The sequence below is a fragment of the Hyperoodon ampullatus genome (assembly GCF_949752795.1).
Source record: "Hyperoodon ampullatus genome assembly, chromosome: 9".
Lineage (NCBI taxonomy): Eukaryota > Metazoa > Chordata > Mammalia > Artiodactyla > Ziphiidae > Hyperoodon > Hyperoodon ampullatus.
In genome coordinates, this window is record NC_136922.1 from 55,694,709 (window position 1) to 55,709,845 (window position 15,137).

General features: G+C 37.1%; 2 protein-coding genes across 2 annotated transcripts in view; both read right to left on the minus strand.

Moving 5' to 3' along the window:
- The window catches only part of ZNF804B (zinc finger protein 804B), a gene marked incomplete at both ends in the record, with an annotated part of 473,269 nt that overhangs the window by 127,700 nt on the left and 330,432 nt on the right, over positions 1–15,137 (minus strand). The gene's annotated exons all lie outside the window — the stretch shown is intronic.
- LOC307058080 (HIG1 domain family member 1A, mitochondrial-like) lies at positions 7,163–7,456 on the minus strand (the record flags this gene model as incomplete). Its single annotated transcript, XM_079711449.1, has 1 exon — positions 7,163–7,456. Exon 1 carries the CDS (start codon positions 7,442–7,444, stop codon positions 7,163–7,165), a length of 282 nt encoding a protein of 93 aa, XP_079567575.1. The 5' UTR covers positions 7,445–7,456.

Sequence of the window (15,137 nt, forward strand, 5' to 3'; positions counted from 1 at the left end):
GGCATCACAGTATTGAGACACCATCCAAAGAGCCTACAATGTACTCCAGGAAAGATTAGCTCTTCAGAAGGCTTGATCCAGGCTCTCCTTCCTCCCTCCTTTTCCAGAACACGGCTCACTATTTTGCCTCTTTTCAAGCTTTCCCATTTTGTCTGTTGGTAGAAGCACTTAATTTCCCAACTCCATCTCTTGTCGGTTATTAGCAATGACCAAATATAGAAATATCACTTTAGAAATGAAAGGGCTATTAGAAGGATCTATGACCTCTATAGCTCTTACGTCTTTTAAACCCTCTTAAAACTCACACTTACCAGGTAAACTGAGATGCAGAGACAGTTAAGTGACCTACCTAAGAGTAGAGATTTAACTAGTACAAAAAATGAGACTGGAGGTCAGGCCAACAGATTCCTAGCCACGCTTCTCTTAACAAGACAAGATGTTTCTCTAAGTGTGTTTCCTAGATCACCTCAATGAGAATGCAGTTTCTTATACATTGGTAGCTTCCTGGGCCCTTCCTGGGCCCTACCATTCTAATCATAGAATCAGGTTTTCCAATGGCACAGCAACCTACAGTATTCAAAATATTTAATAATCATTATGACACAGATATGGACCATTAAGAATGGAGTCAGGGCTTCCCTGGCGGTGCAGTGGTTGAGAATCTGCCTGCTAATGCAGGAGACATGGGTTCGAGCCCTGGTCTGGGAAGAACCCACATGCCGCGGAGCAACTAGGCCGGTGAGCCACAACTACTGAGCCTGCGCGTCTGGAGCCTGTGCTCCTTAACAAGAGAGGCCGTGATAGTGAGAGGCCGTGCACCCTGATGAACAGTGGTCCCCGCTTGCCACAACTAGAGAAAGCTCTCGCACAGAAACAAAGACCCAACACAGCAAAAATAAATAAATAAAATTAATAAACTCCTACCCTCAACATCTTCTTTAAAAAAAAAAAAGGGGGGGCTTCCCTGGTGGCGCAGTGGTTGAGTGTCCGCCTGCCGATTCAGGGGACACGGGTTCATGCCCCGGTCCGGGAAGATCCCACATGCCGCGGAGCAGCTGGGCCCGTGAGCCATGGCCGCTGAGCCTGCGCGTCCGGCGCCTGTGCTCCGCAATGGGAGAGGCCACAACAGTGAGAGGCCTGCATACTGCAAAAAAAAAAAAAAAAAAAAAAAGATACCAGCTGTCAGCAATGGATGTTTTGAAGTGGTATTTTCCAGATGAACATCAGTGCTGACTTCATATAATGTTGAAGACGCCCATATACGCCCCTTTGCTCCTGCCAGCTTGTGTTTCAAGAAGGGGTCTACTATTTGCTTCCTTGTGCCAGGACTGCATGAATTTTTGGAAGGATGGAATCTCTGAGATTAAGCATTTACAACGAAAATAGAATTGAGGATTTTCCTCACTACATGTTAAGTGATAAAACTCTTATCTCAGGTTTTAGATAATGACTATTTTGACATTAAGATTTCAAAAGTGCCTTACCATTTTTACAATAGCTGAGAAGACATAAATTACTGCCTTTGTATATTCACTCATTACATATTAATTACTTATGAAGAAGCAAAATAATAATTCCATTGTTAATTTATTACCAATACTAGCTAACATAGGGTAACTATAATTACTTTGAATGGAACGACAACTTTATGACTCTATATATTTTTTTAAATTCAAAACCAAGCTTTTATAGCTTTATTTAGAATGGATCCCACTTGCAAAGATAAGACAGGTAAGTTTGTGACTGGCAGCTCAAATTCTGTTCTTTTGGGCTTGTTTTCCTAGGAAGCCCTTGGGAAATTGATTTAAAATACTGAATGGGAATTCAGTGAGTAGACACCGAAATTTTACAATGGACAAGTAAGAAATGACCCATCCTAGGGAACAAAATGAAAGGTTCGTACAGTAGGGTCAGTGGCTCTGACTTCAATTTCAGCTCAGTGGTAACATTCTAATGCCTTCTTCTATAAAGTGACAGGATGAGGAGTCAGAAGCAGAAAATCAGCCTAAGTCTCCAGGGCAGAAACTCAGAGAGTTTCCAAAGAAGCCCTGGGAGTGACTCAGAATGAGTAACATAATTCTCATAGGCATCCGTCAACTTGATTGTTTATGGTTAGCTTGTTCTTTTTTTTTTTAAGGCAGCAACAGAGAGAAAGGGAGTGAAATTGAAATTAAAAGAGTATTCATCAGAGAATAGAAAAAAACTTGAGTTCACATAAGGGACTATTCAACAGATGCAATCAATACCACATAATTTATCAGATTCTTCTAGGTATTGTCTATCTGACAAGATGGCCTGTGGTATGTGATTATTAAAAGTTCTATTCACAAGCCTTTTAAGTGCCTGCATTTCAAGTGGGGGGGTGGTGTGTGTGAATCAGGTTCTTTTGATTTCTTTAGAGAAAATATTGATTTAATTTCCAAATTAATTTTTATTTTACACAGCAGGATACTGATACTAATATTTTAAAATAGATAACGTTATTTTGGAATTGCTTTGGTAATATAACCCACATTTTTCTTTGTTCATAGTAGACAGAGTTAAAAGTAAAATACAAATAAGATATTGAATTTTACAGGAGAATGAGCATCTTACCTATTTCTCTTCTCTTTCTTGCTCATATACTCTTATTTGCTGTATGCTAGAAGTATCTGGAAACCATACCGTTCTTACTTATACTATACACACTGGGAATATTTTACTAGCAACTAATATAATTGAATTATAATCAATCCATAAAATAGCTAACAAATGTTGGGAAAGTACTATCTGTGAGGTGCCCTGCTAAATATTTTACAAAAAGTAGCTTAATTAACCATTTATAACAACCCTCTGATATAGATATTCCATCCTACTTGTGCAGCTTGGAGAATGAAAATTGACAGCGGTTAAGTGATTTGTCCAAGATTACAGGCATCAAAGGTAGCAGAACTGGAATATGAATCCACATCAGCCAGACTCCTGAGCACCTCCTTTCTGCACTACATTTCCTCACGTTATATGTATTCAAATCATGTAATAATTGTTAGTTACTGTATTCAAGAACTAAAAAAATAAGGCTATTTAATTCAACATGACAATGATTTTGACATTTTCCTCATTAATATTAGATCACTTTTTATATCATCTGCTAGTACTTGCTAATAGGAAAATAAACAGGTGCAAGATGAGAAATGGAATCATTATCATTTTTTAATTGATAATGGAACCAATGAACCTGGTCTTTGCTCTCCAATATCTGGGTTAGAGATTCAGATGATGATTGGTCAGAGGTTGGAAGCATACACATGGCATCCTGTAACATGATAAATTTTGTTTATGACTGCTTGCAGACCCATATTGTAGTCATGTATTTTTTTAATACTTTACATGTTCATGTATAAACACTTTAATCATGTGATTTATCTTTAACACTTTTAATTTACACAGAGTTCATTTTATCCTGGTTCATCTGAGCCACAGAATACATGGGTGCCCAATTATATTTACCTTGACTATTCTGATTTCCTTAGTTTCAAAAATGTGCAGGAATTATTTCTGAAATATTTCAAGGTGTACCATTTGGAGAATTGTCTATTTATATGGAAGACATTAAGGAAAGAAAAATAAATAACATCTTCAGATGTTAGATGCTAACATCTAAAGGACATCTATGGGAAAACTACCTCCAGATTGTCAATTACACCCATTGTTGGATTTTAAATTTAATACAATTTAGATGGCTCATAATTTCAATACAAGCACTCTTAGAAATTCTTGATTGGCAATTTCTATTGTCATGTTCATTATCCCCACATTTAGATTAATGTAACATCCTAATATGTTTATAAGTAATTCTGTAGTTTTATGAGTACATTATTACATCCAACAAAATGCGCTAAAGCTATAAGGTCATTTTTTCTGACTCATTACTGAAAAATGTTCATTGATTTTTTTTCATCATCTTTTGAGTATGTTTAAATTTACAAAAAGGTGGATCCCATCAATATCTTTGACCACATACGGATGTTTACAGATGTTCCATGGTAATAATGTTTCTAGGAGATGATAGTTTAATGTTTCCCTGTTGGAGGATAATGAGTTTAAACATCATTTGGAAGCTCAATGACCTCTTTATTTGGAGACTGATTCAGAGCATGCTGACGATCCCAGCTCATTTTGGTATCATGTCAGAAACTTTTTGAGCATGGCTAATGCAGCACAGAATTCAGGAAGTAAATGGAAAATATGTCTAATTCTTGTGACTTTAAATTTAAAGGTTAAGAACAGATTTTATTTTATTTCTTTTAATTCCCTAACCTAAGCTTTACAGAACTAACTGAAAATGAAAAACAAAAAGAGGATTTATCCTCTGGATTAGTGCACTGATCCAGAATCAACTGTAAGAAATGTCTCCAAGCAGCCTAGGTAAGGAAGCACATTGTATTCATCACCTCCACTCACTAACATGGAGAACAGGGTCTGGCCCACAGTGGGAAATAAGTATGTTTGTGGAATGAATCAATTAATATATTAAAGTGATCATCTTTTATGATTTTGTTTAGGATTACAATTGTTTTATAAGGTATAAACCATTCTTTAAATCAAAATCTGATGGTTTTAAAGGCTGGGACTTGAACAGACGCTTGTATAACCATGTTCATAACAGCATTAGTCACAACCATCCAAAAGGTGGAAACAACCCACATGTCTACTGATGGATGAATGGATAAACAAAATTTGGTATGTACATACAATTAATATTATTCAGCCTTAAAAAGGAATGAAATTCTGATACAGGCTACAACATGGATGACCCTTGAAAACGTGCCAAGTGAAAGAAGTCAGATACAAAATGACAAATACTGTATGATTTCACTGAAATGAGGTATCTAGCATAGTCAAATCGATAGAGACATAAAATAGAATAGTGGTTACCAGAAGCTGACATTGGGGGGATGAGAAATAATTATTATTTATGGGTATGGCATTTCAGTTTGGGATGATGATGATAAAGTTTTGGAAATGAATAGTAATGATTGTACAACAATGTGAATGAACTTAATGCCTAAATGAAATTAATGAACTTAAAAGGAAAATACTTGTATTTAAAGGTATGATTCCCCTTATATGGGGTATATAAAATAGTCAAATTCATAGAATCAGAGTAAAATGGTGATTTCAAGAGGCTAAGGGAAGGTGGAAATGGGGAGTTACTAATCACTGGGCATAAAATTTCAGTTATGCAAGCTAAGTAAATTCTAGAAATCTGCTGTATAACCATTGTGCCTATAATCAACAACACTGTATTGTACACTTAGAAATTGTTAAGGGGCTAGATCTCATGTTGTGTTCATAATAAAGTAAAAAACACCAATGAATTGTACACTCAAAAATGTTTAAATGCAATTACCAAAAAAACAAAAGACAGCTAGTGCTGGTGAGGATGTGCAGAAATTGGAACCCTTGAACAATGTTGGTAGGAATGCAAAATGTGCATTCACTCTGGAAAAGAGCACGAAAGTTCCTCAAAAAATTAAAAATATAATTATTATATGATCCAGTGATCCTACTTCTGGGTATTTATCTAAAAGAATTGAAATCAGGATCTTGAAGAGATATTAGCATTGCCATGTTCATTACAGCATTATTCGTAATAGCCAAGATGTGGAAACAACTTAAATATCCATCAACAGATAAATGGATAAAGAAAATATGGTATGTACATACAGTTGTAAATAATATTGTCTTAAAAAAGAAGGGAATTCTGCAACAACATGAATGAACCTTAAGGACATTATGCTAAGTGAAATAAGCCAGTTGCAGAAAGGAAAATACTTTTATTTAAAGGTATGATTCCCCTTATATGGGGTATCTAAAATAGTCAAATTCATAGAATCAGAGTAAAATGGTGATTTCAAGAGGCTAAGGGAAGGTGGAAATGGGGAGTTACTAATCACTGGGCATAAAATTTCAGTTATGCAAGATGAGTAAATTCTAGAGATCTGCTGTATAACCATTGTGCCTATAATCAACAACACTGTATTATACTCTTAAAATTGTTAAGGGGCTAGATCTCATGTTGTATTCACAATAAAGTAAAAAAAGAATAGGTTACAAATGTATAATATGGGTACAGAGTGATTAAAAACTATACAAAATATTTAAAAGTATTAAAAACGTAAATATTATTTAGTGTGTATTTTACCACAGTAAAAAATAGTACAAATAATATTCCACAAATAAATGTGGTAAGTATTCTTTTTAACAAAATATTAATCAGGCCACACAAAATACAAAAAGGGCAAAGAACCTTTATCTAAAGGAAACGTCAAAATGTCTGGGCTTGTTTCCTCTTCAATGGAAAAAAATGAAGAGTATTTAGAATCCTTGGGGTTATATTAAAAAAATCATCTCATGAATTCTAATACTCTACAGAAAATCTGCTGGTTATGGTGTTATCATTTCAGGACATGACATCAGCATGCCACAAATAAGTACCAAGGTCATAAATTTTGAACTATTTTTTTAAAGTATTTTTCATAACAGCAGCAAACTATAATTCTGCAATTACAAAACAGCTAAACGGGGATCTACAGTTAAGTTATTCTCATGTTTACAACTATGATTCTGAAACAGATACTACTTCAAAGCAGCTGTTACCAGCTCTTTAGGTTTGGTTTAAAAACACACACATAGTTGCTGGGAGGTTTATAATTATTCCATGCAGTGTTCTGAAAGGGTCCTTCAAGAACCAACCAGACCTTAAAAACAGTACTCAGTCCACAAGGCAGTCAGAAAGAGTTAAATTAACTGGGGTAAATAGGAGTCCTACATTACATCAAAAGCATATGATATTCTGCAGCAACTGGGAGCATTTTCAGGTTTGGCATGTTGTCCTCTTTACAACTAATTTTATCAGAAGAGTTTAAGAAAGTGCACACTATACCACTATCAAGTGCATTTAAAAGTGACATGTTTTTGTGCTAATCTGACTCCCCTGAATGACCTAGCAAGTGAACTAGTCACTAGGCAAATCAAGCCTGCAAGAAAGGAAGCCAGTATTCAAATTACCATGTTATTGTCCGACCCACAGAATTTGTTTTCAACATAAACATATAACCTCAATATGAGATGTCTAACCAAAGCAAGCACCACCAAGACCAAGACAGCATCTCCTCTTCTAAGGTTTAGGTTTTGCCCAGAATTCTTGATACATGGAATAGCCCATACCAAGAGTCATTGCTCCCACAACAAAGCCTTGGGCTGCCACGCGCATGTGGATCAGGTGAACAGACATTTTAGTATCGCCCCTGCTCTTCAATTTATATAATCCATATGCAACGATTGCTGCAAAACCTGCCACTCCAATGGGGACAAATGGTGCCTCTCTAGCTTTTCGGATAAGTTTAGATCCCTGATCTTCATCATATGAAGAAAGAGAAACATCTGTGTCACTTGACATAGTGATTGAAGAATCTTCAGACAACTGCACGACGTCACAGGCTCCTACTGGCTTCTTGAACTATTTTTTAAAGTTAAAAAATAATTCCAATACAAAAATGCAGTTGAGATTTCTCAGTTTTCTCTTTACTGTGATATAATCTATCAGTAAGGAATATTAACCCAAATGAGAGCTTTGCATTCTGTTAATTTACAACAGGTTCAGATGTGTTTTAGAACATATAGATCAGTAATCTTGTCTTCTCTCTTGGGGTTAACACATCTAAGTTGGTGAGAGGCACATTCATGTTTCCTGTCAGACAAGAATATGTGGAAAGATGTCAAAAGTAGATAGGAGATATGTTATACTTCTTTTCATAATGAAAATATATTAAAATCAAGTCTGATAGTAGGATAAGATGACAATGAGCTAAGAAAAAGCCTTCACCTGAATATCATCTCTGTGCCTCAGATGGGGTATGTGTTTTATAGAAAATACAAGAAAGATATAAGAATAGCAACATATCTAATGGCTTGTACAGTTAAAGAAATTTACAACCAATGAAGACTTTCACGATATGAGTCCTGATGTGAAATAGCTACATGAGATAAAGCAAATGTTATTCAGTCATAAGTTTTCAAAGTCAAAATGTGGCTAATCAAATTAAACTCCAGTACAGACAGAAGAAAATATGACTATCAAGAGCTGCTGAGGAGGAATAAAGAAGGAACCGACCCATCAGGTGCTCGCTAAGAGAAAAGACAGTTGCACAGACACCTTTATGGAAATATCCAAGAATAGTGAATATTTAAGCTACTTTTTTGGTTTGTATATGACTCCACACCTCACATAAATATGAACCAAAGAATGCCCAACTTTCTCAGGTTTTCCAAATCAGAAAAAGTACCTTGGGGATTAACATTCGTAGGTTTCTATTGGAGGTCAGGCATGAAAAAGAATTGTGATGAATATTTAAATTCAGTCCTCATCAACTTTATAATTACCAAATACAATTAGTGTTTTCTAATCACTTTGTAACTGAGAATAAGGGTTCATGCTGAATTATTTAACAGACCATCAATGTAGAGTTTACTATCCAAGTATCCCTTCTCCACCACTGAAACATATATATATATATATATATATATGTATATATATGTGTGTATATATATATGTATATGTATATATATGTGTATATATATATATATGTATGTGTATATATATATATATATATGGTCAAGGTAATAAAACTATTTAAAAATAACAAATTGTAATTACTGACTAGAGATCTGCATCCATAAAGAAGGCTATATTCAGTAGTTAAAAAACAGTTTCCCGGGCTTCCCTGGTGGCACAGTAGTTGAGAGCCCGTCTGCCGATGCAGGGGAACATGGGTTCGTGCCCTGGTCTGGGAAGATCCCACATGCCGCGGAGTGGCTGGGCCCGTGAGCCATGCCCGCTGAGCCTACACGTCTGGAGCCTGTGTTCCGCAATGGGAGAGGCCACAGCAGTGAGAGGCCCACGTACCGCAAAAAAAAACAAAAAAAACCCAAAACGGTTTCCCTTTGAAAGTGGGTTAATGGGAGAATAGGATGTTTAGCAATAGATACAATTAACAGCAATGGAAATATGGGATATTATCTCTAGGAAGAAAGATCAAACATAATAAGCTAAATTTCTCTACATACAACTTGCCCATAAAGATCACCAAAGATGATAAGCATTAGAATCTTCCAGAACTATGCTCTGACTTGAGGGATTCCTGAATCTACACACCTGAGGCAAGCTGGGGGCAATGGGGAGGGTTGTAGGAATGGTGTGCAGATAAGCAGTATGGCACTCTCTGGCTGGGCAGTGAGTGGTAGGTGCTCCAGGGAGCAGCACGCCTAAGTGAGTTAATGGACGTCACTGCAATTTTCTTAGAAACCCTAAGAAAGAGATATATCATTCTTTACTGTCATTTCTGGGTGCAGAGATCACGCTCTGGTGAGGATGTCAGTTTGTCACTGAGGAGAGTTGGCCTAATTGAGACAGTGGAGGCCAGAAAAGGGCAGCTCCATTCCTGCTAGGCCACGCATTTGCCCAGAAGCCTCAGGTTTCCTAGCTTTTTTCTGAAAAATTTCATCTTTCTCACCAGTAACTTTCAAATAATGATGTGATGAGTTACTCTAATGGACAAAGTCAGTAGAATATATTCTGTACCTAGTTTTATTTATTAAGTTCAAACAAGTCTACAAAGTGTTGCCAAAATACGTATTGAAATAGGTTAAGAGGTATTTTTTTGGCTTGGTTTTTTAAAAATTTATTTATTTTTATTTTTGGCTGTGTTGGGTCTTTGTTGCTGTGCTCAGGCTTTCTCTAGTTATGGCAAGCAGGGGCTACTCTTCGTTGCAGTGCGTGGGCTTCTCATCATGGTGGTTTCTCGTTGTGGAGCATGGGCTCTAGGTGCACAGACTTCAGTAGTTGTGGCTCGCAGGCTCTAGAGCACAGGCTCAGTAGTTGTGGTGCATGGGCTTAGTTGCTCCACCGCATGTGGGATCTTCCCAGACCAGGGCTCAACTCTATGTCCCCTGCATTGGCAGGCGGATTCTTAACCACTGTGCCACCAGGGAAGCCCCGGCTTATTTGTTTTTAATGGGGGACTTCGGTTGTGGTTTTTTTCCCTTAAATTGAGTGACTAATTTCATGAGACAATCAGCCAGTTCACTGAAACAATCCTTTTCATGAAAATAAATAATCCACTTCTATGCACTAACAAGTCACTTAAATTCCCTGTGACTTACGTCCTTATACAAAAATTGGAGAAAATGATGCTTTTTACGTATTTCTCAGAGGTACTCAAGATAGTAATGAGGTAGTGTCTTTGGAGCACTTGAAGTTCCCCAAGGAGAGGTACAATCGAAACTCATATTACCACTCCATTATGATTTATCTTTGTTTTATATAAACCATTTACTCTTAGCAGCATTTTCTTTGTAGAAACCTTTTATATTGCTCAAGTGCATTAGCCTTGATGTCTGTTTCTACTTGTTGCTTGTAAAGTGTCTGAGGCTACAAAATAGACAACTCTCAACTGCATTAGGAGCAACTATTGTCTTCCAGAACTACTTTGTCATTCCTTAAGTGACTTTCGTACAGCAAGCAGCTCAGAGAATGTCAGCAAGAGCCCCCAAAGGGCAAGTGAAATGCAATGCAGGCTAACAGGAAAGCTAATTCCCAATCTCATGAAGGCAATAAAAGACCGGCCCAGCTAGCATCATAAAAAATAAGGAGACGAATGACAGGCTCCCTTAGCTCTGGGCTTATGTGAAAGGAGTTGCACCTTTCTCCATGTCAGACCTTCAGAAGCCACCATTTTTCTAGTCCTTTGGACTCCATAACCAAGAGTCACTATCTCTTATGTTCAGGACCCAGAATAACATCTCACCCATTTCTTTTCTGCTGAAGGAATCTAGTATCCTGGTTCTGCCTTCTCAGGTTCAGTGCCACCATCTTCATTCCTTCACCTCACTTTACCTAGAGTACTGCCACTGCCACCAACATCTACTTGGCTGGTGTTCCTGAATTTCACCTCTTCTACTTTGAACTCATCTTGTGCACTTGTGTCTGACCCCTGCCAAAATCTCAGGACCCCCTAAGGCTTAAAAGCAAGGTAACACAGCAGTTTAAAACACTGGGGTGAAGGCCAAAAGACCTGACTTCAAACTTTTGACTATTCTTTACCAGCTATAGAATTCTTGAGAAAATTGCTTCTCTTAGTCTCAGCTCCCTCATCTGTAAAGTGAGTGAAATGATATTTCCCTATCCAGGGGGTGGTTGCTGGGAACACAAGAGAAAAAGCAGGCAAAGTGTTGAGCACAGGGTCCATCACTGACTGTAATAAGGGGTAGTTGCTGTTGTTACATAATTTGGTTTCATTCTAGCCATGAAAATCACATTTTCTAATAGTGCCCAACAACAATAATAATAGTAATAATAACTAACATTTGTTGAATTTTTTCTTGGTACTGGGTCCTAGTATAAGTGTTTTATGTATATGAACCCATTAATGCTCAAAATATTCCCTTAAAAGGGATGTGCTATTTTACTGACAAGGGAAGTATGGCACAGAATGATCACATAATGACTAAGATTACACCTGCTGGGACTCAAATCCAGATAAATCTGGCTCCAGAGCTTGTGTTCCTAGTTACTATGCTACACTGGTTCCCTAGTCCAATCTCTTTGCCTCTCTCTCCCTTGAATATTTGAGCTGCTATTTCTCTTTCATGAAATATCCTCCCTTTCAACCTCTGAATTTCCATATCTTATATACTGTCCAAGCCCCACTTTAAGTTCTTCCTTTTCCAGAAGATCCTTCCAGTCTCATTACATTTATTTTTTTCTGAACTCTCATAATCCTGTGCTCTACAATATAGTACTTAATTACACATTGCATCATACTGTTTTTAAAATTTTTCTCATGCATGTGTTTTCTCCCTAATAGCCTCCTAGTACCTTGAAAACTAGGACTTCTTTATCCTTTCCATTCAGAGCACAGTACTGAGTTCATTTTAATAAGTACTCAATACATATCTTATGCATCATACCACCTTGTCTGTATAGTGCTGTACTATGCATTTTATATATGCTATCTCATTTGAAATTGTGTGTAATTATTCACATACAAAATTACCCAATTAGGTTTTGATGGGATCTTAGCTTAACCTTTGTGTTACCAGACTTGAATGGAAAGCAAGTGTCTCTCTGGAACTCCTTTATTAGCCCAAGATCAGGCAGATCCTGAGTCTTCCTCAGAAGAGTGAGGAGCTATGACATGTGGAAACAATTTCTCTACAGTCTGAAACTACTAAATTTGACCTATAGAATGCTTAGTTATGTCCATTTTTTTTATCTAAGACATTTTGGGAACTTACAATTTCCTAAGAAGACAATTTCCTTAAGAGTCATGCATGAGTAGAGCTCTTACCAAGCAATTTCCTCTGACATTTTCCTTTAAAATTTCCCATCTTTCCCCCTTCATCAGATGACTCCTCCTTGCAGCTTTTGCTGTTGTTTTGAGCACTTTCCCCCTACCTCCTCTGTGATTACAGCCTTCGGACATGGCTCGGCAGTTATGCGGTCTACCCTTTAATCAACATTTGTCCATGTTAGGCATAATCGGTCTTTTCATCTTGTCTAGTTCTCAGTAGTGATGATGAGCTACTTATGCAGGCTGGCAATATTTTATTACTTCTCACTAATATCTGCCCTCTAAAAGTGAAATATTTAATGTTTGGATCATTTTGGCAGCTTTTCTGTTTTTCAAATAAATTGTGCTAAATATAAATCCCTGTTTACTGAGAGACCTCCCACAGTGAAGACACTTTGATTATCTTTTAAATTAGAACAAAGCAGACTTAGATATTAGGCTTTTTCTTTTCATCTAATTCTCTATAAAAAGTGCTACTTAAAGTCAATTTCAGTTCTATGTTCCCTGCAATCAAAGCTCTTCGAAGATATGTGAACTTGCCTTTAACCTTTGTAAGAAGGGGCAGACATGAATCCAAAGCCATACCACTTCTGGCTTCGATATCAGGATTATCACAATCCAAAGGAGAAACTGATGAGATGTGCTCCCATGCTTCTATATAGAAAATAGAAATGAGTCAGGATAAAAGTAATTGATGGAATAGTTCTGCAAAACTATAGGCTATATCTGAGTTTTACACATGGGTTCATAAAAGGATTTCATAAAACTCAGTCCCTCAGCTCCTAAAATACAGGTAACTTGATGTAACTTCTCTCATTTTTGTTTCTTTAGTAAGAAAATACCCTGTTTCCTCAGGGAAAAGACAAACATTTATGAATGCTACTCTGTGCCAAGCAGTGGGCTGCACAGTTTTCATAGGCATTATCTAATTTTATCTTAGATATTTTGGAGGACTTTTAAGCCTACTCTGTGGATTAGTGAAATAGGTGGCCATCTCTCCCAGTGACATCATTAGAATTTCAATTTTTAATGTCATGTTTTTAAAGGGTCTTCAGAAGATATATACATTTTAATTGTGACAAATTAATGTCACTGTTTTGCTATAGGTGTTGAACTAGGTCAGGGGAATGCAGAAAGGGACCTGTTCCCTCCCTGTCCTGTTCCACCTGCTCTGTAGGTGAAGATCTTCTCCATGCTGGGATGAAAATCACCTCATCCTTCTTAGTTTTTCCTGTCACTCAGTGGAAATAAATAAATAGCCCTTTTGTTTTTGAGTTTAAAAAAGAAGGAATCCCATTCTTTGTTATTAGAAATATTCGATATACTCTTTAAAGTTATGTTTTTCCCTCTTTCTAGCTTGGGCCCATCCCAGTCTGGTAAACCTGTAGCTGGAGATGCTTCTTCTCTGTTATTTATTTCACCTCCTTCTTTCCTTCTGATGCTATTTTTGACCCTCAATGTCAGAACCAGGGAAGAGAGAAGATTCACAAAAACTAGCAAAGCCTTAAATGGCTGGTACAGTTGTAAGTTGCATCAGAGCCTTCTCTATGGCATATACTTCATGTCTCTGTTTCCTTCTTGGGTGTATTTGTGGTTTTCTAGAGGTACTTCCTGTAGGTCATCATATGCAATTTCCTTGATATGGTCAATGCCTTCCCCAGAAAGCTGCTTTGTTCCACCTGGGCAGCCTGCTGCTCTCCTGGGTCACTTCTGTTTTGGTCAACCTCCTGGGACATGTTCCTTCAGAATGGCAGATGGGCCACCTACATCTTCCCATCATGAGTTCCTCATGTTGCCCCCAGGATAAAGGCCCTCTCATCTATTTTTCCTTTGAGGTGCAACTCCTCTCTCTTTACTCTGTGGCTAGGCAAACCATTCTAGTTGGTCTTTTGTTTCTCAACTTTACTTGGTGAGAATCAAACACTCATCTCTGCAATATTAAGGTCTCCAAGAGGTTCCCATGAAAACTCTTTCTTGTTTAAGGGAGGGGAGAGGGAAGAATAAACAATTTTTCCATGAGGTACTGAAGGGAATAATGATTTTTCTCCAAATAAATCCTCATTGTTAGTCTTGGGAACTTTTGTACCTTCCCAAATACATAGTTTTCCTCTGTGGGCTAATGCCACTAGAACTGATTTCATTATCTCTCAGAATATAAGGTAACTAGTATGGTTTGGTAGTTAAGAGCACATGTTCTGAAACCAGGTGACCTGGGTTCAAACCCTGCCTCTGCCACCAATATGCTAAATAACCTTGATGAAGTTACTTAAATTCCCCTTGCCTGATATCCTAATCTGTGAAGGGAGATATCAATAGGTACAAGCATTTTACCTCAACAGATAATATGGAGGATCAATAAACATAATGGCCTTAGTACAGCTCCTTGAATGTAATAAGGACTCAAAATTTTTAGTTATTATTTACATAATAATCTGCCACCTACTATATTATTCTCAGCCTTGGAGGCCTCAAGTCCAGCTAGGAAGAGAAGATCCCATTCTAATATTCTGTTACATTAGCTTACTTGGATATACACGTTTATTATTTTTCCTTCCTGTTCCCCGAATGATTTGTGGTACTTTATAATAAATGATAGAAATGCAATAACAAAATTAAGATAGGGTTAAATGCTATAATGTCATGTAACTGATTAAGATAGATAATTATATCAGAAATGTAAATGATGTAATTTCCTAAAATTGAGCATTAATTTTAACTTTGGACTTAATGGAAGCCAGAGTG